Source organism: Oncorhynchus clarkii, chromosome 4, assembly GCF_045791955.1.
Source record: "Oncorhynchus clarkii lewisi isolate Uvic-CL-2024 chromosome 4, UVic_Ocla_1.0, whole genome shotgun sequence".
NCBI classification, from domain to species: Eukaryota; Metazoa; Chordata; class Actinopteri; order Salmoniformes; family Salmonidae; genus Oncorhynchus; species Oncorhynchus clarkii.
The window spans coordinates 53,465,425-53,484,377 of NC_092150.1; the positions used below are offsets into that span (position 1 = coordinate 53,465,425).

The following is an 18,953-nucleotide window of genomic DNA, read 5'->3' on the forward strand; positions in this document are numbered from 1 at the left end:
CTTCCAGTGTACCTCAGAGACAGTTTCATTGAACATTGTTTGAATAAGGGCATCCTGAAAGAGGGCTCGAGAAGCACCTATGCTCTTAGAGACCTGGCCGCGTGGTTGGAGGTGAAGGCAAAGGCGAAGAGCATCGCTCACCAGGCCACAATCTCAGCCATAGCCACCGGGGGAAGGAAGGAGTTTGAACGCCACGAGGGACAGAAAAGGCCAAATCCCACTACCATGTACTTAAATAGTGAGGCCCGGGAGGAACCCGGGAAGAAGACCCCTCTCAAGAGCAAGAACATCAAATTCCAGCCTTACTGCCCATATTGCAAAAGTAAGGGGCACTTCCTTGGCTCATGCCCCAGGGTAAAAAACTCAATCAAACTCAATTGAAGGCCTGGATCACTTCAGGCGAGCGATGCTACAAGTGTGCCCGTAGCCATAAGGCAGAGACCTGCACATTGAGGAAACCCTGCAACCGCTGTAAAGAAATCCATCTCACCGTGTTGCATGATCTAATTCCCCAAGCACAGAAGGAGCAGAGTATGCTCATGGTAGGAGCTGCAAAGGACATGTACCTCGACCAGCAGAACCGGTCTCCAAGGGTCATGTTGAAGGTGGTCAATGTCACTCTGAAAAGTGAAGGGAGAAGCATTGATACATTCGCTGTTCTAGATGATGGGTCAGAAAGAACAATCATTCTCACGGCGGCCACCCGTCAGCTTAACCTGGAGGGGACCCCCGAGACCCTTAATCTCAGAACGTTGCGACATGATGTTATCCAAATGAAAGGCTCTGCTGTAACATTTAGCATTTCACCTTCAGGAAACAGGGACGTGGCCTATAACATCACCAATGCCTTCACGGCAGGTGGCTTGAATTTCGCAGAGCACTCCTGCCCGGTAAGTGTTCTACAGAAACAATATCCTCATCTACGAGGATTGCCTCTTCCTAACCTGGCCAGAGTAGCGCCACTTGTCCTGATTGGGTCAGACCACCCACATCTCGTCACCCCGACTGAGCCAATACGAGCTGGACCAGAAGGAGGGCCCATTGCTGTCCATACATCCTTGGGTTGGGCTGTGCAAGGTCCATCCCATCTACTTCTCTCCACCCAAGCTGTACAGTCACAGCAAGTCCTCTTCACCAGAAGCAATCCAGATGCAGCTACTAACCTCCTTCGGAATGTTGAGATGCTCTGGAAGATGGACACATTCTCCAATCGGAAGCTACAGGAGGTCACTCGCTCGAAACATGACTCCTATGCATTATACCTCCTGGAGAAAAGCACCACCACCACTGAAATGGATGGCGTTTGCAGGTATGCAACCCCACTGCTACGGGTGCCCAACCATCCTCCTCTGGCAACCACGACACGGGCTGTACTCCCACTACTGCGTGGAACGGAGCGACGCCTGGTGAAGAATCCTGAGCTTGCAGAAGTTCATAACCGAGAGATTCATAACCTTGTGAAGGCAGGCTTGTCCCAACCAGAGAACGAGTGGCCGACAGCCCCCAGGCGTACGGCCCCTCCGCAACCAACTGAAGCTCATGAGTTAAGGAGATCCGCCCAATGCTACAGCATTTCTACGGAACCAACAACGGCTCTCCCTGACCTAACACAATCCCAAACACTGCCGGATCTGATCACCGCCACAAACCAGACCTCAGATGGGGTGGCTTCTATACCTACCTCCCTCGCGGCAGAGACACTACTCCTCCAGCAAGCACAAGCAGTTAGCTTCCCTGAGGAGTTAAAAGCTCTGAAAGCCGGTAGGGAAGTGGCTAAGGACAGCCGTCTTCTCTCTCTTGCCCCAGAATATGATCCAATCCTTGGAGTGATCAGAGTCGGAGGGAGGCTGCGCCAAGCAGAGGTTTTGGACCCAGATGCTATCCACCCAATTATCATTGACTCCAAACCCTTGGGATATCTCTCTGCAGACATCGCTGACCCCGATCCAGTTACACCGAATATGCTCTTGATGGGACGCCGAGATGCATCACTTCCTCAAGCCATGTATGCTGATACCAACCTCGTAGGCAGACGCCGGTGGCGACACAGCCAAATCTTAGCTGACCATTTTTGGGCCCGATTCATTCGGGATTACCTACCAAGTCTACAGCACAGAGGGAAATGGCGGAGAGAAATGGCCAGCCTGGAAACTGGCCAAGTAGTAATGATGGTGGACCCTCAGCTGCCTCGAGCCTCCTGGCCGGTGGGCCGTATAACTAAGACTATGCCTGGGACCGATGGTCGTGTTAGATCAGTGGAGATCCAGGTGAAGAACCGGACATATATCCGGCCAGTTGCCCAACTAATTCCTCTCCCTGAGATGACAGAGGACGGGGAGCAATGAGCCTTTTTTGAGGAGTGTGGAATTTAACAAATTTCCGGGGTGGCTGTAGAAAAGGCCCATGGAGTTGGTGGAATACTCCTTTAATTCATTGCCATTTACTCAGCTGGACCAGGGGCGCTCTAATTAGGTCAGGTGGAAATGTCCGACAGATCTCAACTCCATAAAAGGAGGAAATTGCCATCGCCTGATCTCGCTGCTTTCTCTTCCTTAACTCCATCTGATCCAGAAGTTCTGTGCGTCCATGAATCCACACTACTCAGTAAATATACCACTTTATGGTTAAAGGAATTCCTGCCTCAGTCTCATCCATTCCTCTGTCACCTGACACGTGACCACCTGTTCACCTTCACTGTCAGTCATCCTACCTGTCCAGCTACTCACACAGATTCCACTAATCTTTCAGTACCTATGATGAAAATTACAGGCCTCTCTCATCTTTTTAAGTGGGAGAACTTGCACAATTGGTGGCTGACTAAATACTTTTTTGCCCCACTGTATGTATTTATCAGTATAACAATATTTTTAATTCAATTATCGAACAGACAAGCAAAATCTCACTCCTGGTCTACCAATGTTTTTCATTAACGTGAAAATTATCTTCCCCAGTGAATGCTGCAGTGTTTGGTTTCTATAGCAATAGAACTATCTTACATTTAATTATAACCTACCTAAACTGGACAGTTTTATCTTCATCTCTTCATTCAAAGACTCATCTACACTCCTACTGACAGTTGTGGCTGATTCGCGTGATGTATTGTTGTCTCTACCTTCTTGCCCTTTGTGCCGCTGTCTTTGCTCATTAATGTTTGTACCATGTTTTGTGCTGCTGCTATGTTGTGTTGCTACCATGTTGTTGTCATGTTGTGTTGCTACCATGCTGTGTTGTCAGGTGTTGCTGCCTTGCTATGTTGTCGTCTTTGGTCTCTCTTTATGTAGTGTTGTCTCTCTTGTTTGTGTGTTTTGTCCTATATTTGTATTTTATTTTGAATTTTTAATCCCATCGCCCATCCCCGCAGGAGGCCTTTTGGTAGACCGTCATTGTAAATAAGAATTTGTTCTTAACTGACCTGTTTAGTTAAATTATAATAAATCATCAAGCAACTGCCAGTTTTTACCACTACAGCTCTGTTTCTGAGTTTATCAGTTTTTCTCTTAAATTAGGTGCAATAATAGTTTTCCATTTGTTTGGGAGGGAGAATTATTGTCCTTACAGCCTCAGCCTCTTACTTTATGTAACAATATATATCATCAATACAACACTGGACAGTTTGATGGGTTCCAGCACTAGCTGTCCAAGAATGAATTAGAATGTATCTAACCCACTGCTTGAGAGGTGTGCTGTCTCAGAGTCAGAAGCCATCTGTCAGTTTTAATATTTTGTTGTTGAGCCCCGTAGAGGGATGCATAAAACATTCTGTGTAGTCGTTCCATTACCCTGCGCTACTAATGGACCATGTTTGCTTACCAATTCTCCACGCGTATTCAGAAGTGTGTACTTGCACACTCCCCATTATGGATTTATAAGCATAGGATTGGCGTAAGCATATGCTGGAGGGAGTTTCCATCTTTGTTAAATCCATGTCAGATATTTTTCAAGTGCACACTTCTGGAAAAGGGTGGAGAATTGGGACTCAGCCCATTAAGCACGGGGTAGAGGAGAGGAGCGATGGTACCTTTTGGGGATGAGTCCGTCAGCTCTTAAGTGGCCTCTGGTGGTAACAGATTGTTACTACAAGAACAGGGAACATAAAGCCTGGTCCCAGATCTGTTTGTGCTCTTGCCTACTCCATTGCAGTCCTTGTCTAAGTTTGGCATGACAAGGAGGGAGTTGGCAAAGGAGTTGGCATTGTATAGCACAAACAGACTCAGGTTTGTGGAAACCAATGATTTTTATCAATGAGAAGAGTTACATTGGACAGTCTCTTAACATTTATTTACAAAACATTTCTAATTTATGGAAAGGTGACACAGATTTACAAAACATTAAACCACATTCATGTTTAAAGTGTATGACAAAGTGGAAACACCATAGAAGAGTAGCGAATTCAAACAGACCAGAAGTCACACACAACAGTACAAAAATGGCAACACCCAAAATGGCAACACTGATCGTCAATTTCAAGACAGTATAAACCTATCACAGTACATGCAGACTCCTGGTTTGTCATTACCAGATGCATTATTCTACACATTCTGATGGCCACTGGCACATATCCATCAAAGGTGAAACTATAATCTCACTATCATAAAGCTGTAGAGCACTAACGAATTTTAGAACATCTCTTTTAGTCACTTCTACTCATGTTAGCCTGTTATGAGCCAAAATAAGTCCTTCCTCTTAGTGTTGAAAATATTCCTAGTCAAGGAGAAAGGACATTCAACAAGTGTACTTTATACTTAACCACTCTGCTAAGGTCCCCCTGCTAAAGGTCCTTGCCGCATTCGGTCTTTAACGAGGTACGGAGGGCCACATTGAAAATGTGATATATTTCCTTGCTGGCAAAATTAGCAAAAAAATAGCCCTCTATCCATCATTTAGGAAATTTTAAATGCTCCCTCACTGTCTACCTTTCATTTCAGTGATTATTAGCGAGCTGGACAGTCTAGAAACTGTGTGAATGTAGGTCCATTATCATTTCTACAGTTTAGTTTTGTTTTTGTCATTTTAAAGTATATTGAGTTCCCCCCCTCCCCAACTGATTTAGAATCGGTTTTGCCTTTTCGATCAAGAATGAATAAGACAGGAACCACCTAATTCTAGATCACCTCTCGTGACACTTGAAACATAGAGATTCAGGTTTTCTTGGGATGACACTTGTGACAGTCTACTTTTGCATATTTGTCCACTTAAGTAGGTAGTACACTCTTCCAGAATCATTTGAATTCAAGATAATTCTCTAGTTTGTTTAGCTAGTTTGTTAGGAGGTACTGAATAAAAAAATAAACAGCAAGGCACTGCTCACAATTTTGGGAAGAAATATAAAATAAAATAACTCCAATATGTATAATGATGTTCCATACTTTAATTGTGTACTGCAACATTGTGGTCTTAAGAAGTTGTCCTTGCAAATTCCTGTAACTCTGACAAACATCCATAACAACATTACATACAGTAACAGTCAAAAGTTGAGACACCTCATTCAAGGGTTTTCCCTTATTTTTACTATTAAATAACACATTGTAGAATGAAATAACACATTGTAGAATAGACATCAAAACTATGAAATAACACATATTGCATATCATGTAGTAACCAAAAAAACGGTTAAACACTTCAAAGTAGCCACCCATTGCCTTGATGACAGCTCTGAACACTCTTGACATTCTCTCAACCAGCTCCTTGAGGAATGCTTTTCCAGGTCTTGAAGGAGTTCCCACATATGCTGAGCACTTGTTGCCTGCTTTTCCTTCACTCTGTGGTCCAACTCATCCCAAACCATCTCAATTAGGTTGAGGTCAGGTGATTGTGGAGGCCAGGTCATCTGATGCAGCACTCCATCACTCTTCTTGGTCAAATAGCCCTTAAACAGCCTGGAGGTGTGTTTGGTTGTTATCATGTTGAAAAACAAATGATAGTCCCACTAAGCCCAAACCAGATGGGATGGCGTATCGCTGCAGAATGCTGTGGTAGCCATGCTGGTTAAGAATGCCTTGAATTCAAAATAGTGTCACAGTGTCACCAGCAAAGCACCCCCACACCATCACACCTCCTCCTCCATGCTTCATGGTGGGAACCACACATGCAGAGATCATCCATTCACCTACTCTGCGTCTCACAAAGACACGGCAGTTGGAACCAAAAATCTAATATTTGGACCAAACAACAGATTTCCACAGGTCTAATGTCCATTGCTCGTGTTTCTTGGCCCAAGCACCTTTGTTCTTATTATTGGTGTCCTTTAGTAGTGGTTTCTTTGCAGCAATTAGACTATGAAGGCCTGAGTCATGCAGTCGCCTCTGAACAGTTGATATTGAGAGGTGTCTGTTACTTGAACTCTTTGAAGCATTTATTTGGGCTGCAATTTCTGAGGCTGGTAACTCTAATGAACTTATCCTCTGCAGCAGAGGTAACTCTGGGTCTTCCTTTCCTGTGGTGGTCCTCATGAAAGCCAGTTTCATTATAGCTCGATGGTTATTGCAACTGCACTTGAAGAAACTTTCAAAGCTCTGTACATTTTCCGAATTGACTAACCATGTCTTAACGTAATGATGGACTGTCGTTTCTTTTTGCTTATAACAGCTGTTCTTGCCATAATATGGACTTGGTCTTTTACCAAATAGGGCTATCTTCTGTATACCACCCCTACTTTGTCAGAACACAACTGATTGGCTCAAACTAATTAAGAAATTCCACAAATGACCTTTTAACAAAGCACACCTGTTAATTGAAATGCATTCCAGGTGACTACCTCATGAAGCTGGTTGAGAGAATGGAAAGCCGTCATAAAGGCACTTTTTGGGTTACTACATAATCCCATGTATTATTTCACATTTTTGTTGTCTTCACTATTATTCTACAATGTAGAAAATAGTAAAAATAAAGAAAAACCTTGGAATGAGTAGGTGTATCCAAACTTTTGACTGGTACTATACCTGTTTCAACAACTACTTATTTCGGAAAGTGCAAATTCTCAGAAATAAATGCAGATACATAGTATTTGCGCAACTCCAATCAATATCAGCTGGTAACATATGACAACAGAGAGAGAACACAAGTATCATGTAAAAACAATGTTCTATTCTATTCAGACATTCACTGAATAAAATTAGATAAGGTTTACACTGGAATCACATCACAGGGTTTCATCTAACCAACAGAAAGATGACAGTATTGACAAAAGACAGGATATAAGCGGATAAGTGGAAGGATAATGACAAAAGGTAAGGAATCCCTATAACTGAAACAAGGTCATGTTCAGTAGGAATCAAACCAAAGAAACAAACTGAAACAGGAGGTACTATTGGGAATTAAGAATAAGAAAAAATATTTGGAACTCAGTTTTTTTTATCACTTTCATTCCACAGTGACGGCATCCACGCTCTCTTGTGAGATCTCAGAGTCTAGCGAATAGCAGGAGCTGCCATTGTCCTGAGCTTCCCTGTTGGACTCCTCCGTCAACATTACTGTGGTGCTTGCTGCCACCCCAACACCGCCCTCCGGTTGCCCCTCGCAGAAGTGTCCGGAGGCGTGGATGAGCTGGCTGCAGAGGCGGCTGTAGCGGTGGTAGCGTGACGGCTTGCCCGTGTGAGTATACATGTGCTCCTGCAGCTGGCTCTTCTGGGCGAAGCGCAAGCTGCACACAGCACAAGCGATCTTGCGCTTTCGTGCGTGACTGGTACTGGAGGTGGTGGTGGGGGGTGGACTAGTGCCAATGGCTATACCGCCCCTGCTCCAACTTAGCTCAGCAGCTAGCTCATTAGCTAGGGCCTGGCTCTGCCGCAGGGCCTCCTCTAAGCAGCCTGCATCTAGCTGATCCTGGGGGGCCCCACGTTGCTGCTTGTCCTCAGGGCCCTCCGGGTCCCCTACCCCGCCCTGGGAGAGGTCCTCCATTAGTCCACTGGGATCCAGGGAACAGGCGGCATGGCTGAACAGGTGCTTGCGGAGCCCCTCGGGGGAGGAGCAGCGCTCGCCACAGCGGGGGCACAGCAGCACCAGAGGTCCATCCTTGAACAGGAGGCCCTGGCAGGGGCTGCCGCCCTGGGCTGAGGGAGATGTTGGAGACCCTACCCTTCCCAGCACCTGGTGGCCCTCCTTTCCCTCTCCTTCCTCCATCCTCTCCTGCTTGATGCGTGTCGAGATGTCTGAGTCGTCGCCGGAAGCCACTGAGGAGACGCCACGGAGGAGACCAGAGAAGGGCTGACGGTCCGAGGAGGGGAGGCCCTCCATCCCCACGGTCATTGAGAACTGTGCGGCGTGGGAGCGGCCCGCCAGGGTGGACGAACGCCCGTCCTCCGGGCCGCCTCCTCCTCGGGCCCCTGCACTACCTTTAGGGCCCTCAGTACCCTCTTTGTTGGCCAACTGGGATGAAATCTGAATACCGTACAGGTTGGACATACGGACCAGGTCGCCAACATCGGGGGAACCCTCGTCGGGGTTACGGCACAGCTGGTAGGCATGGAGAAACTTGATGCCCTCCTGTAGGCGGCCCTGGTCCACTGGCTGCTTGGGGCCCATGCCAGTGTACATGATGTGGAGCAGGTAACTGAACACATCCGGCTGGATGTCTGTGGGCTGGATTTTAATGCACTCGCTGTGGAGATGGTAGTAGACAGTGGGAAAGTATTATTGCTGACCATTAGCTTTTAGTCTGCAAAGACAGATTCCATAAAATGACCTGTCTCTTATATCAAAGTATCTCTTGGATTTTGTAGAGTAAGATGTATGAATACAAAACTAGCTCAAAATATCTTATTTGTGACAGCTATTTGTGACACATATCATACACATTTTGTATATTACCATCCTCAAAGATAATATTAGCTTAACAGTCAGTGAAATATGAGTCAACACACGACCTTCCTTTGAATCTCCAAAACCACTGAAATAACCCCTGACGACCACTATTATGCTAGCCTACATCGTATGTGGACACTATCCCACGCTACTGTACAATGCTAAGTACTTACTTGAAGGCCTCAACATAGGTATTTAACAACAACATGAGTGTGATATTGACTAGTACTGTTGATAAAAGCTAGTAAACCTTGACTGATGAATGAAGATCATCTTGAAGTAGTTGGAGAAGGCAGCCAGGACGGCCCGGTGGGCCTTGAAGTACACGTTGCCAATGGCGACAGTACAGTCACACAGGAAGCCGAACTCCCTCTGGACGTTGAGCTGCTGCAGGAGGAACAGGCTGTGGCTGGACACGTCCATGATGCCACTTCTCGACCTCCTGCTACACGCACACAGTAATTAAGATTGTATTATATACACAGCTTAAAATTAATTTGGGAGAGGATATATTGTGCAGACGTGGGTTAAAATAGTATGTCCTTCCTATCAAATACTTTTAATGTGGTGGGTTTGCACTTCTGGGGCTATTCCATTTTGCCAGGTAAGCTCAATAAACGATCAAACACACAAATACTATTGGTAACCATGACAGGTCTGATTTCTGTGCAATGACAAAATGTGGTTCTATAGGACTACACTCTTCCCCCACGCTCTAAAACACGCACCAAACATATGTTCGTAAATTTAACACCTCTGAATCATGCACTAAGGCATTTCTCAAGGTGTTGCTGAAACAATGGCATACTCTGCTGGTCAAAGAACTGAAAGAAGCATCTCTAACTAAAGTACTGGGCCAGATGTTGGCATCTCCATAACTTTCTACATGTAGACATTTTAGATAGTAAAGGAGTTTCACGTCTGGTGTGACAACATTGACACTTGAAACATTGAGTAACTGTAGGCTAACCTAAAAACTATGACATAAAAACTATTCCAGATGTCAATGTAGCCTTATTGCAATAATGGTACATTGCAACTGAGCATGGGGTCAATATAATGTACTGTTACACTGCAGTGTTCATATTGGCAGCTATTTAAGATTAAGTTTTAAAATACATTTTAGGCTGTTACATTTGTGTTATTTCATCCTTCGTTAGTTCTAGTATTCATTCGACTAAAACAATTTTAGTTTAGTTTTAAATCCCAGCCATTTTAGTAACATAGTCAGTGAATTTATTTTTTAATTAAATAATGACTATTTAGGCTACCTCTACCGTCCATCATGTGCACATTCTGATAGCCTTGTCCAACCCACCTACTATCCCCTCATACATTGTACCTTAGCTGACAGCATTGATATTGTGGCAGATTTTAACCAATGCCAGCCATAATTAACCATATACGCTATAAAGCCTTAGTTACAGGTTAAAAAGTGTAAATCTCTATATTTTATCCCAATCATAACCGTCAAGGGACATGACAGTGTTTTCCTTGAAAAGGCGAGAATTTGAGCTTTCCAAAAATGCCAGAAGTATTATTGTCGACGAGCATATTTCTATTGTAGCAAGCCTTTATTCAAATGTATACATTCATGTTATCTACTTCAAAGCTGATGGGACAATACGATGGACTGTCAGACATGGCAACAAAGCATGCATTCTGCAACCACGACAGGGTCAGCTTTCGACGAATGGAATACATCAATAACTGGGAAATACCATCCCAAAAGATGGTCAATATGCCAGTCCCCTATGTAGCCTACAACCCACGGCTAGTTTCATTATAAATTCGCCAACTTGTTTCACGACAGCATAATATCCATTCACACACGGCTGCGTTGAATCAAGTCTTGCTTCAGACCGAATCAAGTGTTCCTTCTGGACTAATGCATGCATTTGGATATCCCCTCCTATTTGCAAAACAAAACATATACGATAATTGGGAGTCTTTCTTACCACCTATTTGCGAAATACAGGTTAATATTTCGGAGTCTATTTGTTGCTGCAGAGAAATTCTCGCAGTCTCTCACGTCTTCATATGTGATTGTCAACTGAGCATGTTATTCGTCACGTGACTGTACTGCGCCGTACATTTGGGACGTACTCTTTCACGGCATTTCGCCCGGTAGGCGGTGCTAACGTCACCGTGGGCGTAGATTTCAACGCGCACAGTGTCGAGAACGAGCCGAGCACTCACTCATGTCCGGATCGTGGAATCTATTCAACACACTGCGCAAAGCCATATATGGGGCATTTCCACTGATGATTTAACCGTGTTCTGTTTCCTTCTATGCAGGCCGGCACCTATATCTCACTTGACCATAGCTCCTGCGAACCTGCTCTAACTTGGGGCTAAGCAGGGCCGGCTTCAGGAATAAGTGACAAAAGCGGTTGCTTGGGGGCCCAGGCCGCTAGGGGGCCCGAACCCCAGTCGGGATTTCAACTTATTGTTGAGGGTTAGAATAGTACAATACACAAGGTGCAAGTTCGACATTTGGTTGTGAATCAGCAATTATTATCTTGTTATGTCAATCACTGACAGTTACTCAATTAGCCAGGTCAGCCAGCATTTTTTAGATTGTTAAATTAGTTATCATGGCCGAATACCAACCGGTCATGCAGGGCACGTGCCCAGGGGCCCTGACCTCAAATTGATTTTGTTAGTCACTCTCACTGAGATATCATTAACATGGCATAAGTCATGGCATAAGTCATAGAATTGCAGGAATGTAGCTACAAAACTGAAGAGAGAAAAAAATCTCTGCCCCTTGCCACAATGAATAGAATTGCATGAAAGGTGTTAAAAAAATGTATCTCCACCCTATGGCAAAATGTGTAGAACTGCAGAACACTTAATACATTTTTTTGTGGAACTCAGGGTCTCAATTTACTGTTGAGAGTTGGAATAGTAGAATACACAAGGTGCAAGTTCGAAATTTGGTTGAGCAATTTTTTTATTGTTATGTCAGTCAATGACAATCACTCAATTAGCCATGCCGACCAAATCTCGCTTAGGGCCCCCAAAACGCTAGCACCGGCCCTGGGGCCAAGGCAAGGCTGCTGGGGCTTTTCAGCTGCATTTATATAACAATGGCTACACTGTGAACAATTTAAATATTTTTTTTTGCTCAAAAAACTAAAACCACTCTCGGGGCGCTAATTGGAGAACCCTGCACTAGTGTAACACTGGTGTTACAGTTGAAAAGCAGCAATAGAGAGTTCAGATGTTCTAAGCCTAACTACAGTAATGGATGTTACTGTTTCATCAGGGAGCCACAAAGATGAAGTTAACAAATGTAATCGCTAATTCACATTATTTGCAATTTCATGCAGCCATATCATAGGAAAAAGCTAAACAAATGATTTTGTATTCAAATTTCACATTGTTTAAAGTTGAGAGATATAATTCATGCAAATGAGACTGGTTGTGTGAGTTTGCCTAAAGGATAATATGGTCAAATTACACCCACCACTCCTAGTTACGTCACAGTTAGCCTCATGTATAGTGCCTCCAACAAATAAATAAGAACAAGGACATCCAAAATCCATCAGGTTAACAGTTTTTAATGAAGCTAGAAATGCATGTCTCAGTGATTGACAGTATACAGGTATTATTGCATGTTGACTAAACAATCAGCAAATCAAATCCAATTTGTCACATGCACCGAATACCGTGAAATGCTTACTTACAAGCCCTTAACCAACAATGCAGTTCAAGAAATAGAGTTAAGAAAATATTTGCTAGATAAACTAAAGTAAAAAATAAAATGAAAAGTAACACAATAAGATTTCATAACAATAACGAGGCTATATACAGGGGGTACCGGTACTGAGTCAATGTGCAGGGGTACAGATTAGTAACGAGGCTATATACAGGGGGTACCGGTACTGAGTCAATGTGCGGGGGTACAGGTTAGTCGAGGTCATTTGTACATGTAGGTAGGGGTGAAGTGACTATGCAGAGATAATAATTAGCGAGTAGCAGCATAGTAAAAACAAAGGCGGGGGGTGTCAATGTAAATAGTCCAGGTGGCTATTTGATTAATTGTTCAGCAGTCTTATGACTGGAGTCTTTGACAATTTTGTGGGCTTTGCTCTGACACCGCCTGGTATAGAGGTCCTGAAATTAGGTTAAATCTAATCATGATCAGTTTAATATATTTCATTCAAATACATTTTGTAGATTGGCTTATAGCCGCGGGATGTAGGGGTGCTGAGGGTGCTGTAAAGTAGTAAATTATCTTAGAGCCAACACAGATGCTAAACAGCTCTCTGTCCTTGTACTCTTGGATTTAAGAGCTACATTCGACACTGTTGACCATGATGCCCTTCTGGACAGACTGGAGAGGTGGGTGTGCCTCTCTGGTCCAGATCTAAATTGGTTTAGGACCTATTTAACCCGTCAAGAGTTGTCGTCACCCTTGGTGAACATCACTCATAGAAAATACATATCACATGTGACATTCCACAAGGTTCGATTTTGGGTCCCGGTACTGTTCAGTTTCTATATTGTTACCCATTGGCAGCGTTATCAGAAAGAACAGCGTTGATTTCACTGCTACTCAGACCATACACAACTTTACATTTCTGTGTCCCTAGAGGATTTTAGCTCCATGCATAAATTATTAGACTGTATTAGTGATTTAAATACTTGGATGGCACACAACTTCCTCCAGCTAAATCAAGACAAGACCGAGGTACTTATTGTTTGAGCCAAAGCACAGAGAGAGAATCTGGCCGCACATTGTAATTCACAGGCAATAAAGAGAAAACACAAGGTAAAACATTTTGAATCACACATTGAGAATGTGACCAAAATAGATTTTTACCACCTGAGGAACATCTCCAAGGTGCAGCCATTTCTCTCTCTGGCTGATACAGAGAGACTCATCCGTGTTTTTATTACAAGCAGCCTTGACTACTGTAATGCTCTCCTGTCTGGTCTACCCAAGAAAGCCATTGGTCAACTGCAAAACATACAGAATGCTGCAGCGTGGGTACTGACCAAGACCAGACAGAGGGCACACATTACACCGGTTTTAAGGTCTCTCCACTGGCTGCCTGCGAGTTTTCTAATACATTTTTATACTTATATTGTTTTTTTTAAATCAATCCACGGTTGTACACCCCAATACATGTCGGACATGCTTTAGAGTTATGTACCCAGTAGGTCCCTCAGGTCTTCTGGCCTTTTAACTATCCCAAACACTAAGAACAAGAGGCATGGAGAGGCAGCCTCTAGTTATTATGGTCCCAGCCTCTGGAATAGCCTGCCAGAGAACCTGGTGGGGGCCAAAACTGTGGACATGTATAAAAGAGATCTTAAAACGCATCTTTTTTTTCTTTGCTTTTCCTCAGGGTGCTTTTTAGTCATTCAGTTTTGTATTGTTATTCTTTTGTTTTGAATCTTCTTATGTTTGTTGTGTAGTAAACATTTTAGTTTTGAACTTCAGTGTTTTTTTCCCCCTGTAACGCACGTTGTGTTGCCATGTCTGAAATGTGCTGTGTGAATAAAGCTGGATTTGATTGCAAAACGTGTTGCCCTGCCCCTTTCTCAGCGATTGTCACTCTATTGGAATCCAGAAAGAACAAAGTTGAAGTTGGAAGTTTACATACAGTTGTGGCCAAAAGTTTTGAGAATGACAAATATACATTTTCACAAAGTCTGCTGCCTCAATGTCTAGATATTTTTGTCAGATGTTACTATGGAACACGGAAGTATAATTATAAGCATTTCATAATTGTCAAAGGCTTTCATTGACAATTACATGAAGTTGATGCAGTGTCAATATTTGCAGTGTTCACCCTTCTTTTTCAAGACCTCTGCAATCCGCCCTGGCATGCTGTCAATTACCTTCTGGGCCACATCCTGACTGATGGCAGCCCATTCTTGCATAATCAATTCTTGGAGTTAGTCAGAATTTGTGGGTATTTGTTTATCCACCAGCCTCTTGAGGATTGACAACAAGTTCTCAATGGGATTAAGGTCTGGGGAGTTTCCTGGCCATGGACTCAAAATATCAATGTTTTGTTCCCCGGGCCACTTAGTTATCATTTTTGCCTTATGGCAAGGTGCTCCATCATGCTGGAAAAGGCATTGTTCATCACCGAACTGTTCCTGGATGGTTGGAAGAAGTTGCTCTCGGATGATGTGTTGGTTCCATTCTTTATTCATGGCTGTGTTCATAGGCAAAATTGTGAGTGGTGGTGGTGGTGGTCTCAGGATGCTTTACTGTTGGCATGACACAGGACTGATGGTAGCGCTCACGTTGTCTTCTCCGGACAAGCTTTATTCCGGATGCCCCAAACAATCTGAAAGCGGAATCATCAGAGAAAAGGACTTTACCCCAGTCCTCAGCAGTCCAATCCCTGTACCTTTTGCAGAATATCAGTTTGGCCCTGATGTTTTTCCTGGAGAGAAGTGGCTTCTTTGCTGCCCTTATTGACACCAGGCCATCCTCCAAAAGTCTTTGCCTCACTGTGAGTGCAGATGCCCTCACACCTTCCTGCTGCCATTCCTGAGCAAGTTCTGTCCTGGTGGTGCCCCGATCCCGCAGCTGAATCAACTTTAGGAGATGGTCCTGGCGCTTGCTGGATTTTCTTGTGCACCCTGAAGCCTTCTTCACAACAATTGAACCGCACTCCTTGAAGTTCTTGATGATCCGATAAATGGTTGACTTAGGTGCAATCTTACTGGCAGCAATATCCTTGCCTGTGAAGCCCTTTTTGTGCAAAGCAATGATGACGGTACGTGTTTCCTTGCAGGCAACCATGGATGACAGAGGACGAACAATGATTCCAAGCACCACCCTCCTTTTGAAGCTTCCAGTCTGTTATTCAAACTCAATCAGCATGACAGAGTGATCTCCAGCCTTGTCCTCGTCAACACTCACACCTGTGTTAACAAGAAGAATCACTGGCATGATGTCAGCTGGTCCTTTTGTGGCAGGGCTGAAATGCAGTGGAAATATTTTGGGGCGATTCAGCTCCTTTGCATGGCAAATAGGGACTTTGCAATTAGTTGCAATTCATCTGATCACTCTTCATAACATTCTGGAGTATATGCAAATTGCCATCATACAAACTGAGGCAGCAGAATTTGTTAAAATTAATATTTGTGTCACTCAAAACTTTTGGCCACGACTGTACACTTAGGTTGGAGTCATTAAAACTAGTTTTTCAACCACTCCACAAATTTCTTGTTAACAAACTATAGTTTTGGCAAATCGGTTAGGACATCTACTTTGTGCATGTGTAACGGATGTGAAATAGCTAGCTGGTTAGCGGTGGTGCGCGTTAAATAGCGTTTCAATCGGTGACGTCACTTGCTCTGAGACCTTGAAGTAGTGGTTCCCCTTGCTCTGCAAGGGCCGTGGCTTTTGTGGAGCGATGGGTAACGATGCTTCGTGGGTGACTGTTGTTGATGTGTGCAGAGGGTCCCTGGTTCGCGCCGGGGTATGGGCGAGGGGACGGTCTAAAGTTATACTGTTACACATGACAAGTCATTTTTCCAACAATTGTTTACAGACAGATTATTTCACTTATAATTCACTGTATCACAATTCCAGTGGGTCAGAAGTTTACATACACTAATTTGACTGTGCCTTTAATAAACAGCTTGGACAATTCCAGAAAATTATGTGATGGCTTTAGAAGCTACTGATAGGCTAATTTATATAATTTGAGTCAATTGGAGGTGTACCTGTGGATGTTTTTCAAGGCCTATCTTCAAATTCAGTGCCTCTGTGCTTGACATCATGGGAAAATTGTAGACCTCCACAAGTCTGGTTCATACTTGGGAGCATTTTCCATACGCCTTAAGGTACCACGCTCATCTGTACAAACAATAGTACCCAATTATAAACACCATGGGACCCCGCAGACGTCAGACCGCTCAGGAAGGAGATGTGTTCTGTCTCTTAGAGATGAACGTACTTTGATGCGAAAAGTGCTAATCAATCACAGAACAACAGCAAAGGCCCCTGTGAAGATGCTGGAGGAAACAGGTACAAAAGTATCAGTAAAACGAGTCCTATATCGACATAACCTGAAAGGCAACAAGGACAAAGCCACTGCTCCAAAACTGCTATAAAAAAGCAAGACTATGGTTTGCAACTGCACATGGGGACAAAGATTGTACTTTTTGGAGAAATGTCATCTGGTCTGATTAAATAAAAATAGAACTGTTTGGCCATAATGACCATTCCAACCGTGAAGCACAGGGTGGCAGCATCATATTGTGTGGGTGCTCTGCTGCAGGAGGGACTGGTGCAATTCACAAAATGGGTGGCATCGTGAGGAAGGAAAATTATATGGATATATTGAGGCAACATCTCAAGACATCAGTCAGGGAGTTAAAGCTTGGTCGCAAATGGGTCTTCCAAATGGACAATGACCCCAAGCATACTTACAAAGTTGTGGCAAAATGGCTTAAGGACAACAAAGTCAAGGTATTGGAGTGGCCATCACAAAGCCCTGACCTCAATCCTATAGAACATTTGTGGGTAGAACTGAAAAAGTGTGTGCGAGCAAGTAGGCCTACAAACCTGACTCAGTTACACCAGCTCTGTCAGGAGGAATGGGCCAAAATTCTTCCAACTTATTGTGGGAAGCATGTGGAAGGCTACTCGAAACGTTTGACCCAAGTTAAATAATTTTAAAGGCAATTCTACCAAATAGTAATTGAGTGTATGTAAACTTCTGACCCACTGGGAATGTGATGAAAGAAATAAAAGCTGAAATCAATCATTCTCTCTACTATTATTCTGACATTTCACATTCTTAAAATAAAGGGGTGATCCTAACTGACCTAAGACAGGGAATTTTTACTAGGATTAAATGTCAGGAATTTTGAACAACTGAGTTTAAATGTATTTGGCTAAGGTATATGTAAACTTCCAACTTCAACTGTAGGTATTTATAGGATGACACTTTTTCATTTGATAAGCCATCAGATGTGACAATGCTGACATTCTCTGGCAGAGTTTTAGCTCTGCCATGAATTTAGGTTTTTGTATATTCAAGGCCAGTTTGAGACCATAAAGGGAAACTTGCAGTGACTGAAAATCAGTCTGGAGCTCTTCAACAGCCTGAACCAGAGAAGGAGCACATGAATATATAACCGTATCATCTGCATATAGATGTAACTTTGTTGGTTGCATCCCATTTCCCAAATCATTAATAAAAATTGAGAACAACACAGGAGCTAAAATGCAACCCTGGGGCACACTAATCTCAAGAAAGCTAGACTGTGATTGTCAGTATATACACATTGTGTTCTGTCAGAAAGGTAGTTCCTAAACCAATTTACTGCCCCTTCACTGAGACCAATGTTACTGAGTCTAGCTAGCAACTATTCATGGTCAATGGAATCAAAGGCCTTTAATAAATTCACAAACAGAGCAGCACAACGTTGCTTTTTATCAAGTGCATTAATGATGTTTGCCACTGCCATAGCTGCAGTTGTAGCTATGGCAGTATTCATAGCTTAATGTATGAATTAGATCCCAGGTGGAGTTGCCTGGTTATGGTCTCAGTTCAGCTCGTTCATTCCACTCCTTGTAGGCTACTCCATGGCATTTGCCAAAGACATGGGAAATGACCGGAGTGGCAAATGACCGGAGTGGCAGGGAGTGGAATGTTAGCTAAAACAACTGGACCCAGCCTCTGTAGAACGTTGACGTGCATCGGACAATCCCATGCCATTGGGACAGTCATTGCACTTTGAAACCGACGCCCACGTATGGGACTGCCCACCGGGCAAAATGCGTGAAAAGAGTGTGTCCCATGTACATTTTCTGTCAGGTCATAAAATGTGTAAAAATCACCTGTCTGGGTAGCGAACGCACGTATTTTTTTGTACATAGTGTGTTTTACGCTATCCTAATACAAATCTGATGTTCGTTAACAAACTTTGCAGCAGAGAACACTTTCTAATAGATCATAAAATGTACATGCCATGCTCAGCCAATGGGTGCAGCAAAGTTCTAATAAACGTATGCCTTGGAGATGTCAAAGTTTATTCTAATTTGCCTTTATGCTGAAATGTAGCCTAAACATCATCGGCGGTCATTATAGTACATGCCCGTGCATGTGGAGACGAAAGGCAATACACATTGGCTATTAATCAAATTAATGATGAGGAAAATATGT

At 43.5% G+C, this 18,953-nt stretch overlaps 1 protein-coding gene across 1 annotated transcript; it reads right to left on the bottom strand.

Moving 5' to 3' along the window:
* Positions 1-7,359: 7,359 nt before the first annotated feature.
* On the bottom strand, positions 7,360-9,222 carry LOC139407722 (zinc finger and BTB domain-containing protein 25-like). The gene is made up of 2 exons (XM_071151571.1): positions 9,050-9,222; positions 7,360-8,596 (listed from the first exon to the last, which is right to left on the bottom strand). The coding sequence occupies exons 1-2, from the start codon at positions 9,220-9,222 to the stop codon at positions 7,360-7,362; spliced, it is 1,410 nt and encodes a 469-aa protein (XP_071007672.1).
* Between the last annotated feature and the right edge of the window lie 9,731 nt (positions 9,223-18,953).

Excerpts from the sequence above, each read along its gene's own strand:
- LOC139407722 (XM_071151571.1), bottom strand. The coding sequence starts at position 9,222 with ATGGACGTGTCCAGCCACAGCCTGTTCCTCCTGCAGCAGCTCAACGTC. Across the intron at positions 8,597-9,049 it reads ATCTTCATTCATCAGTCAAG|CGAGTGCATTAAAATCCAGC; the intron begins GTTTACTAGCTT and ends CCATCTCCACAG.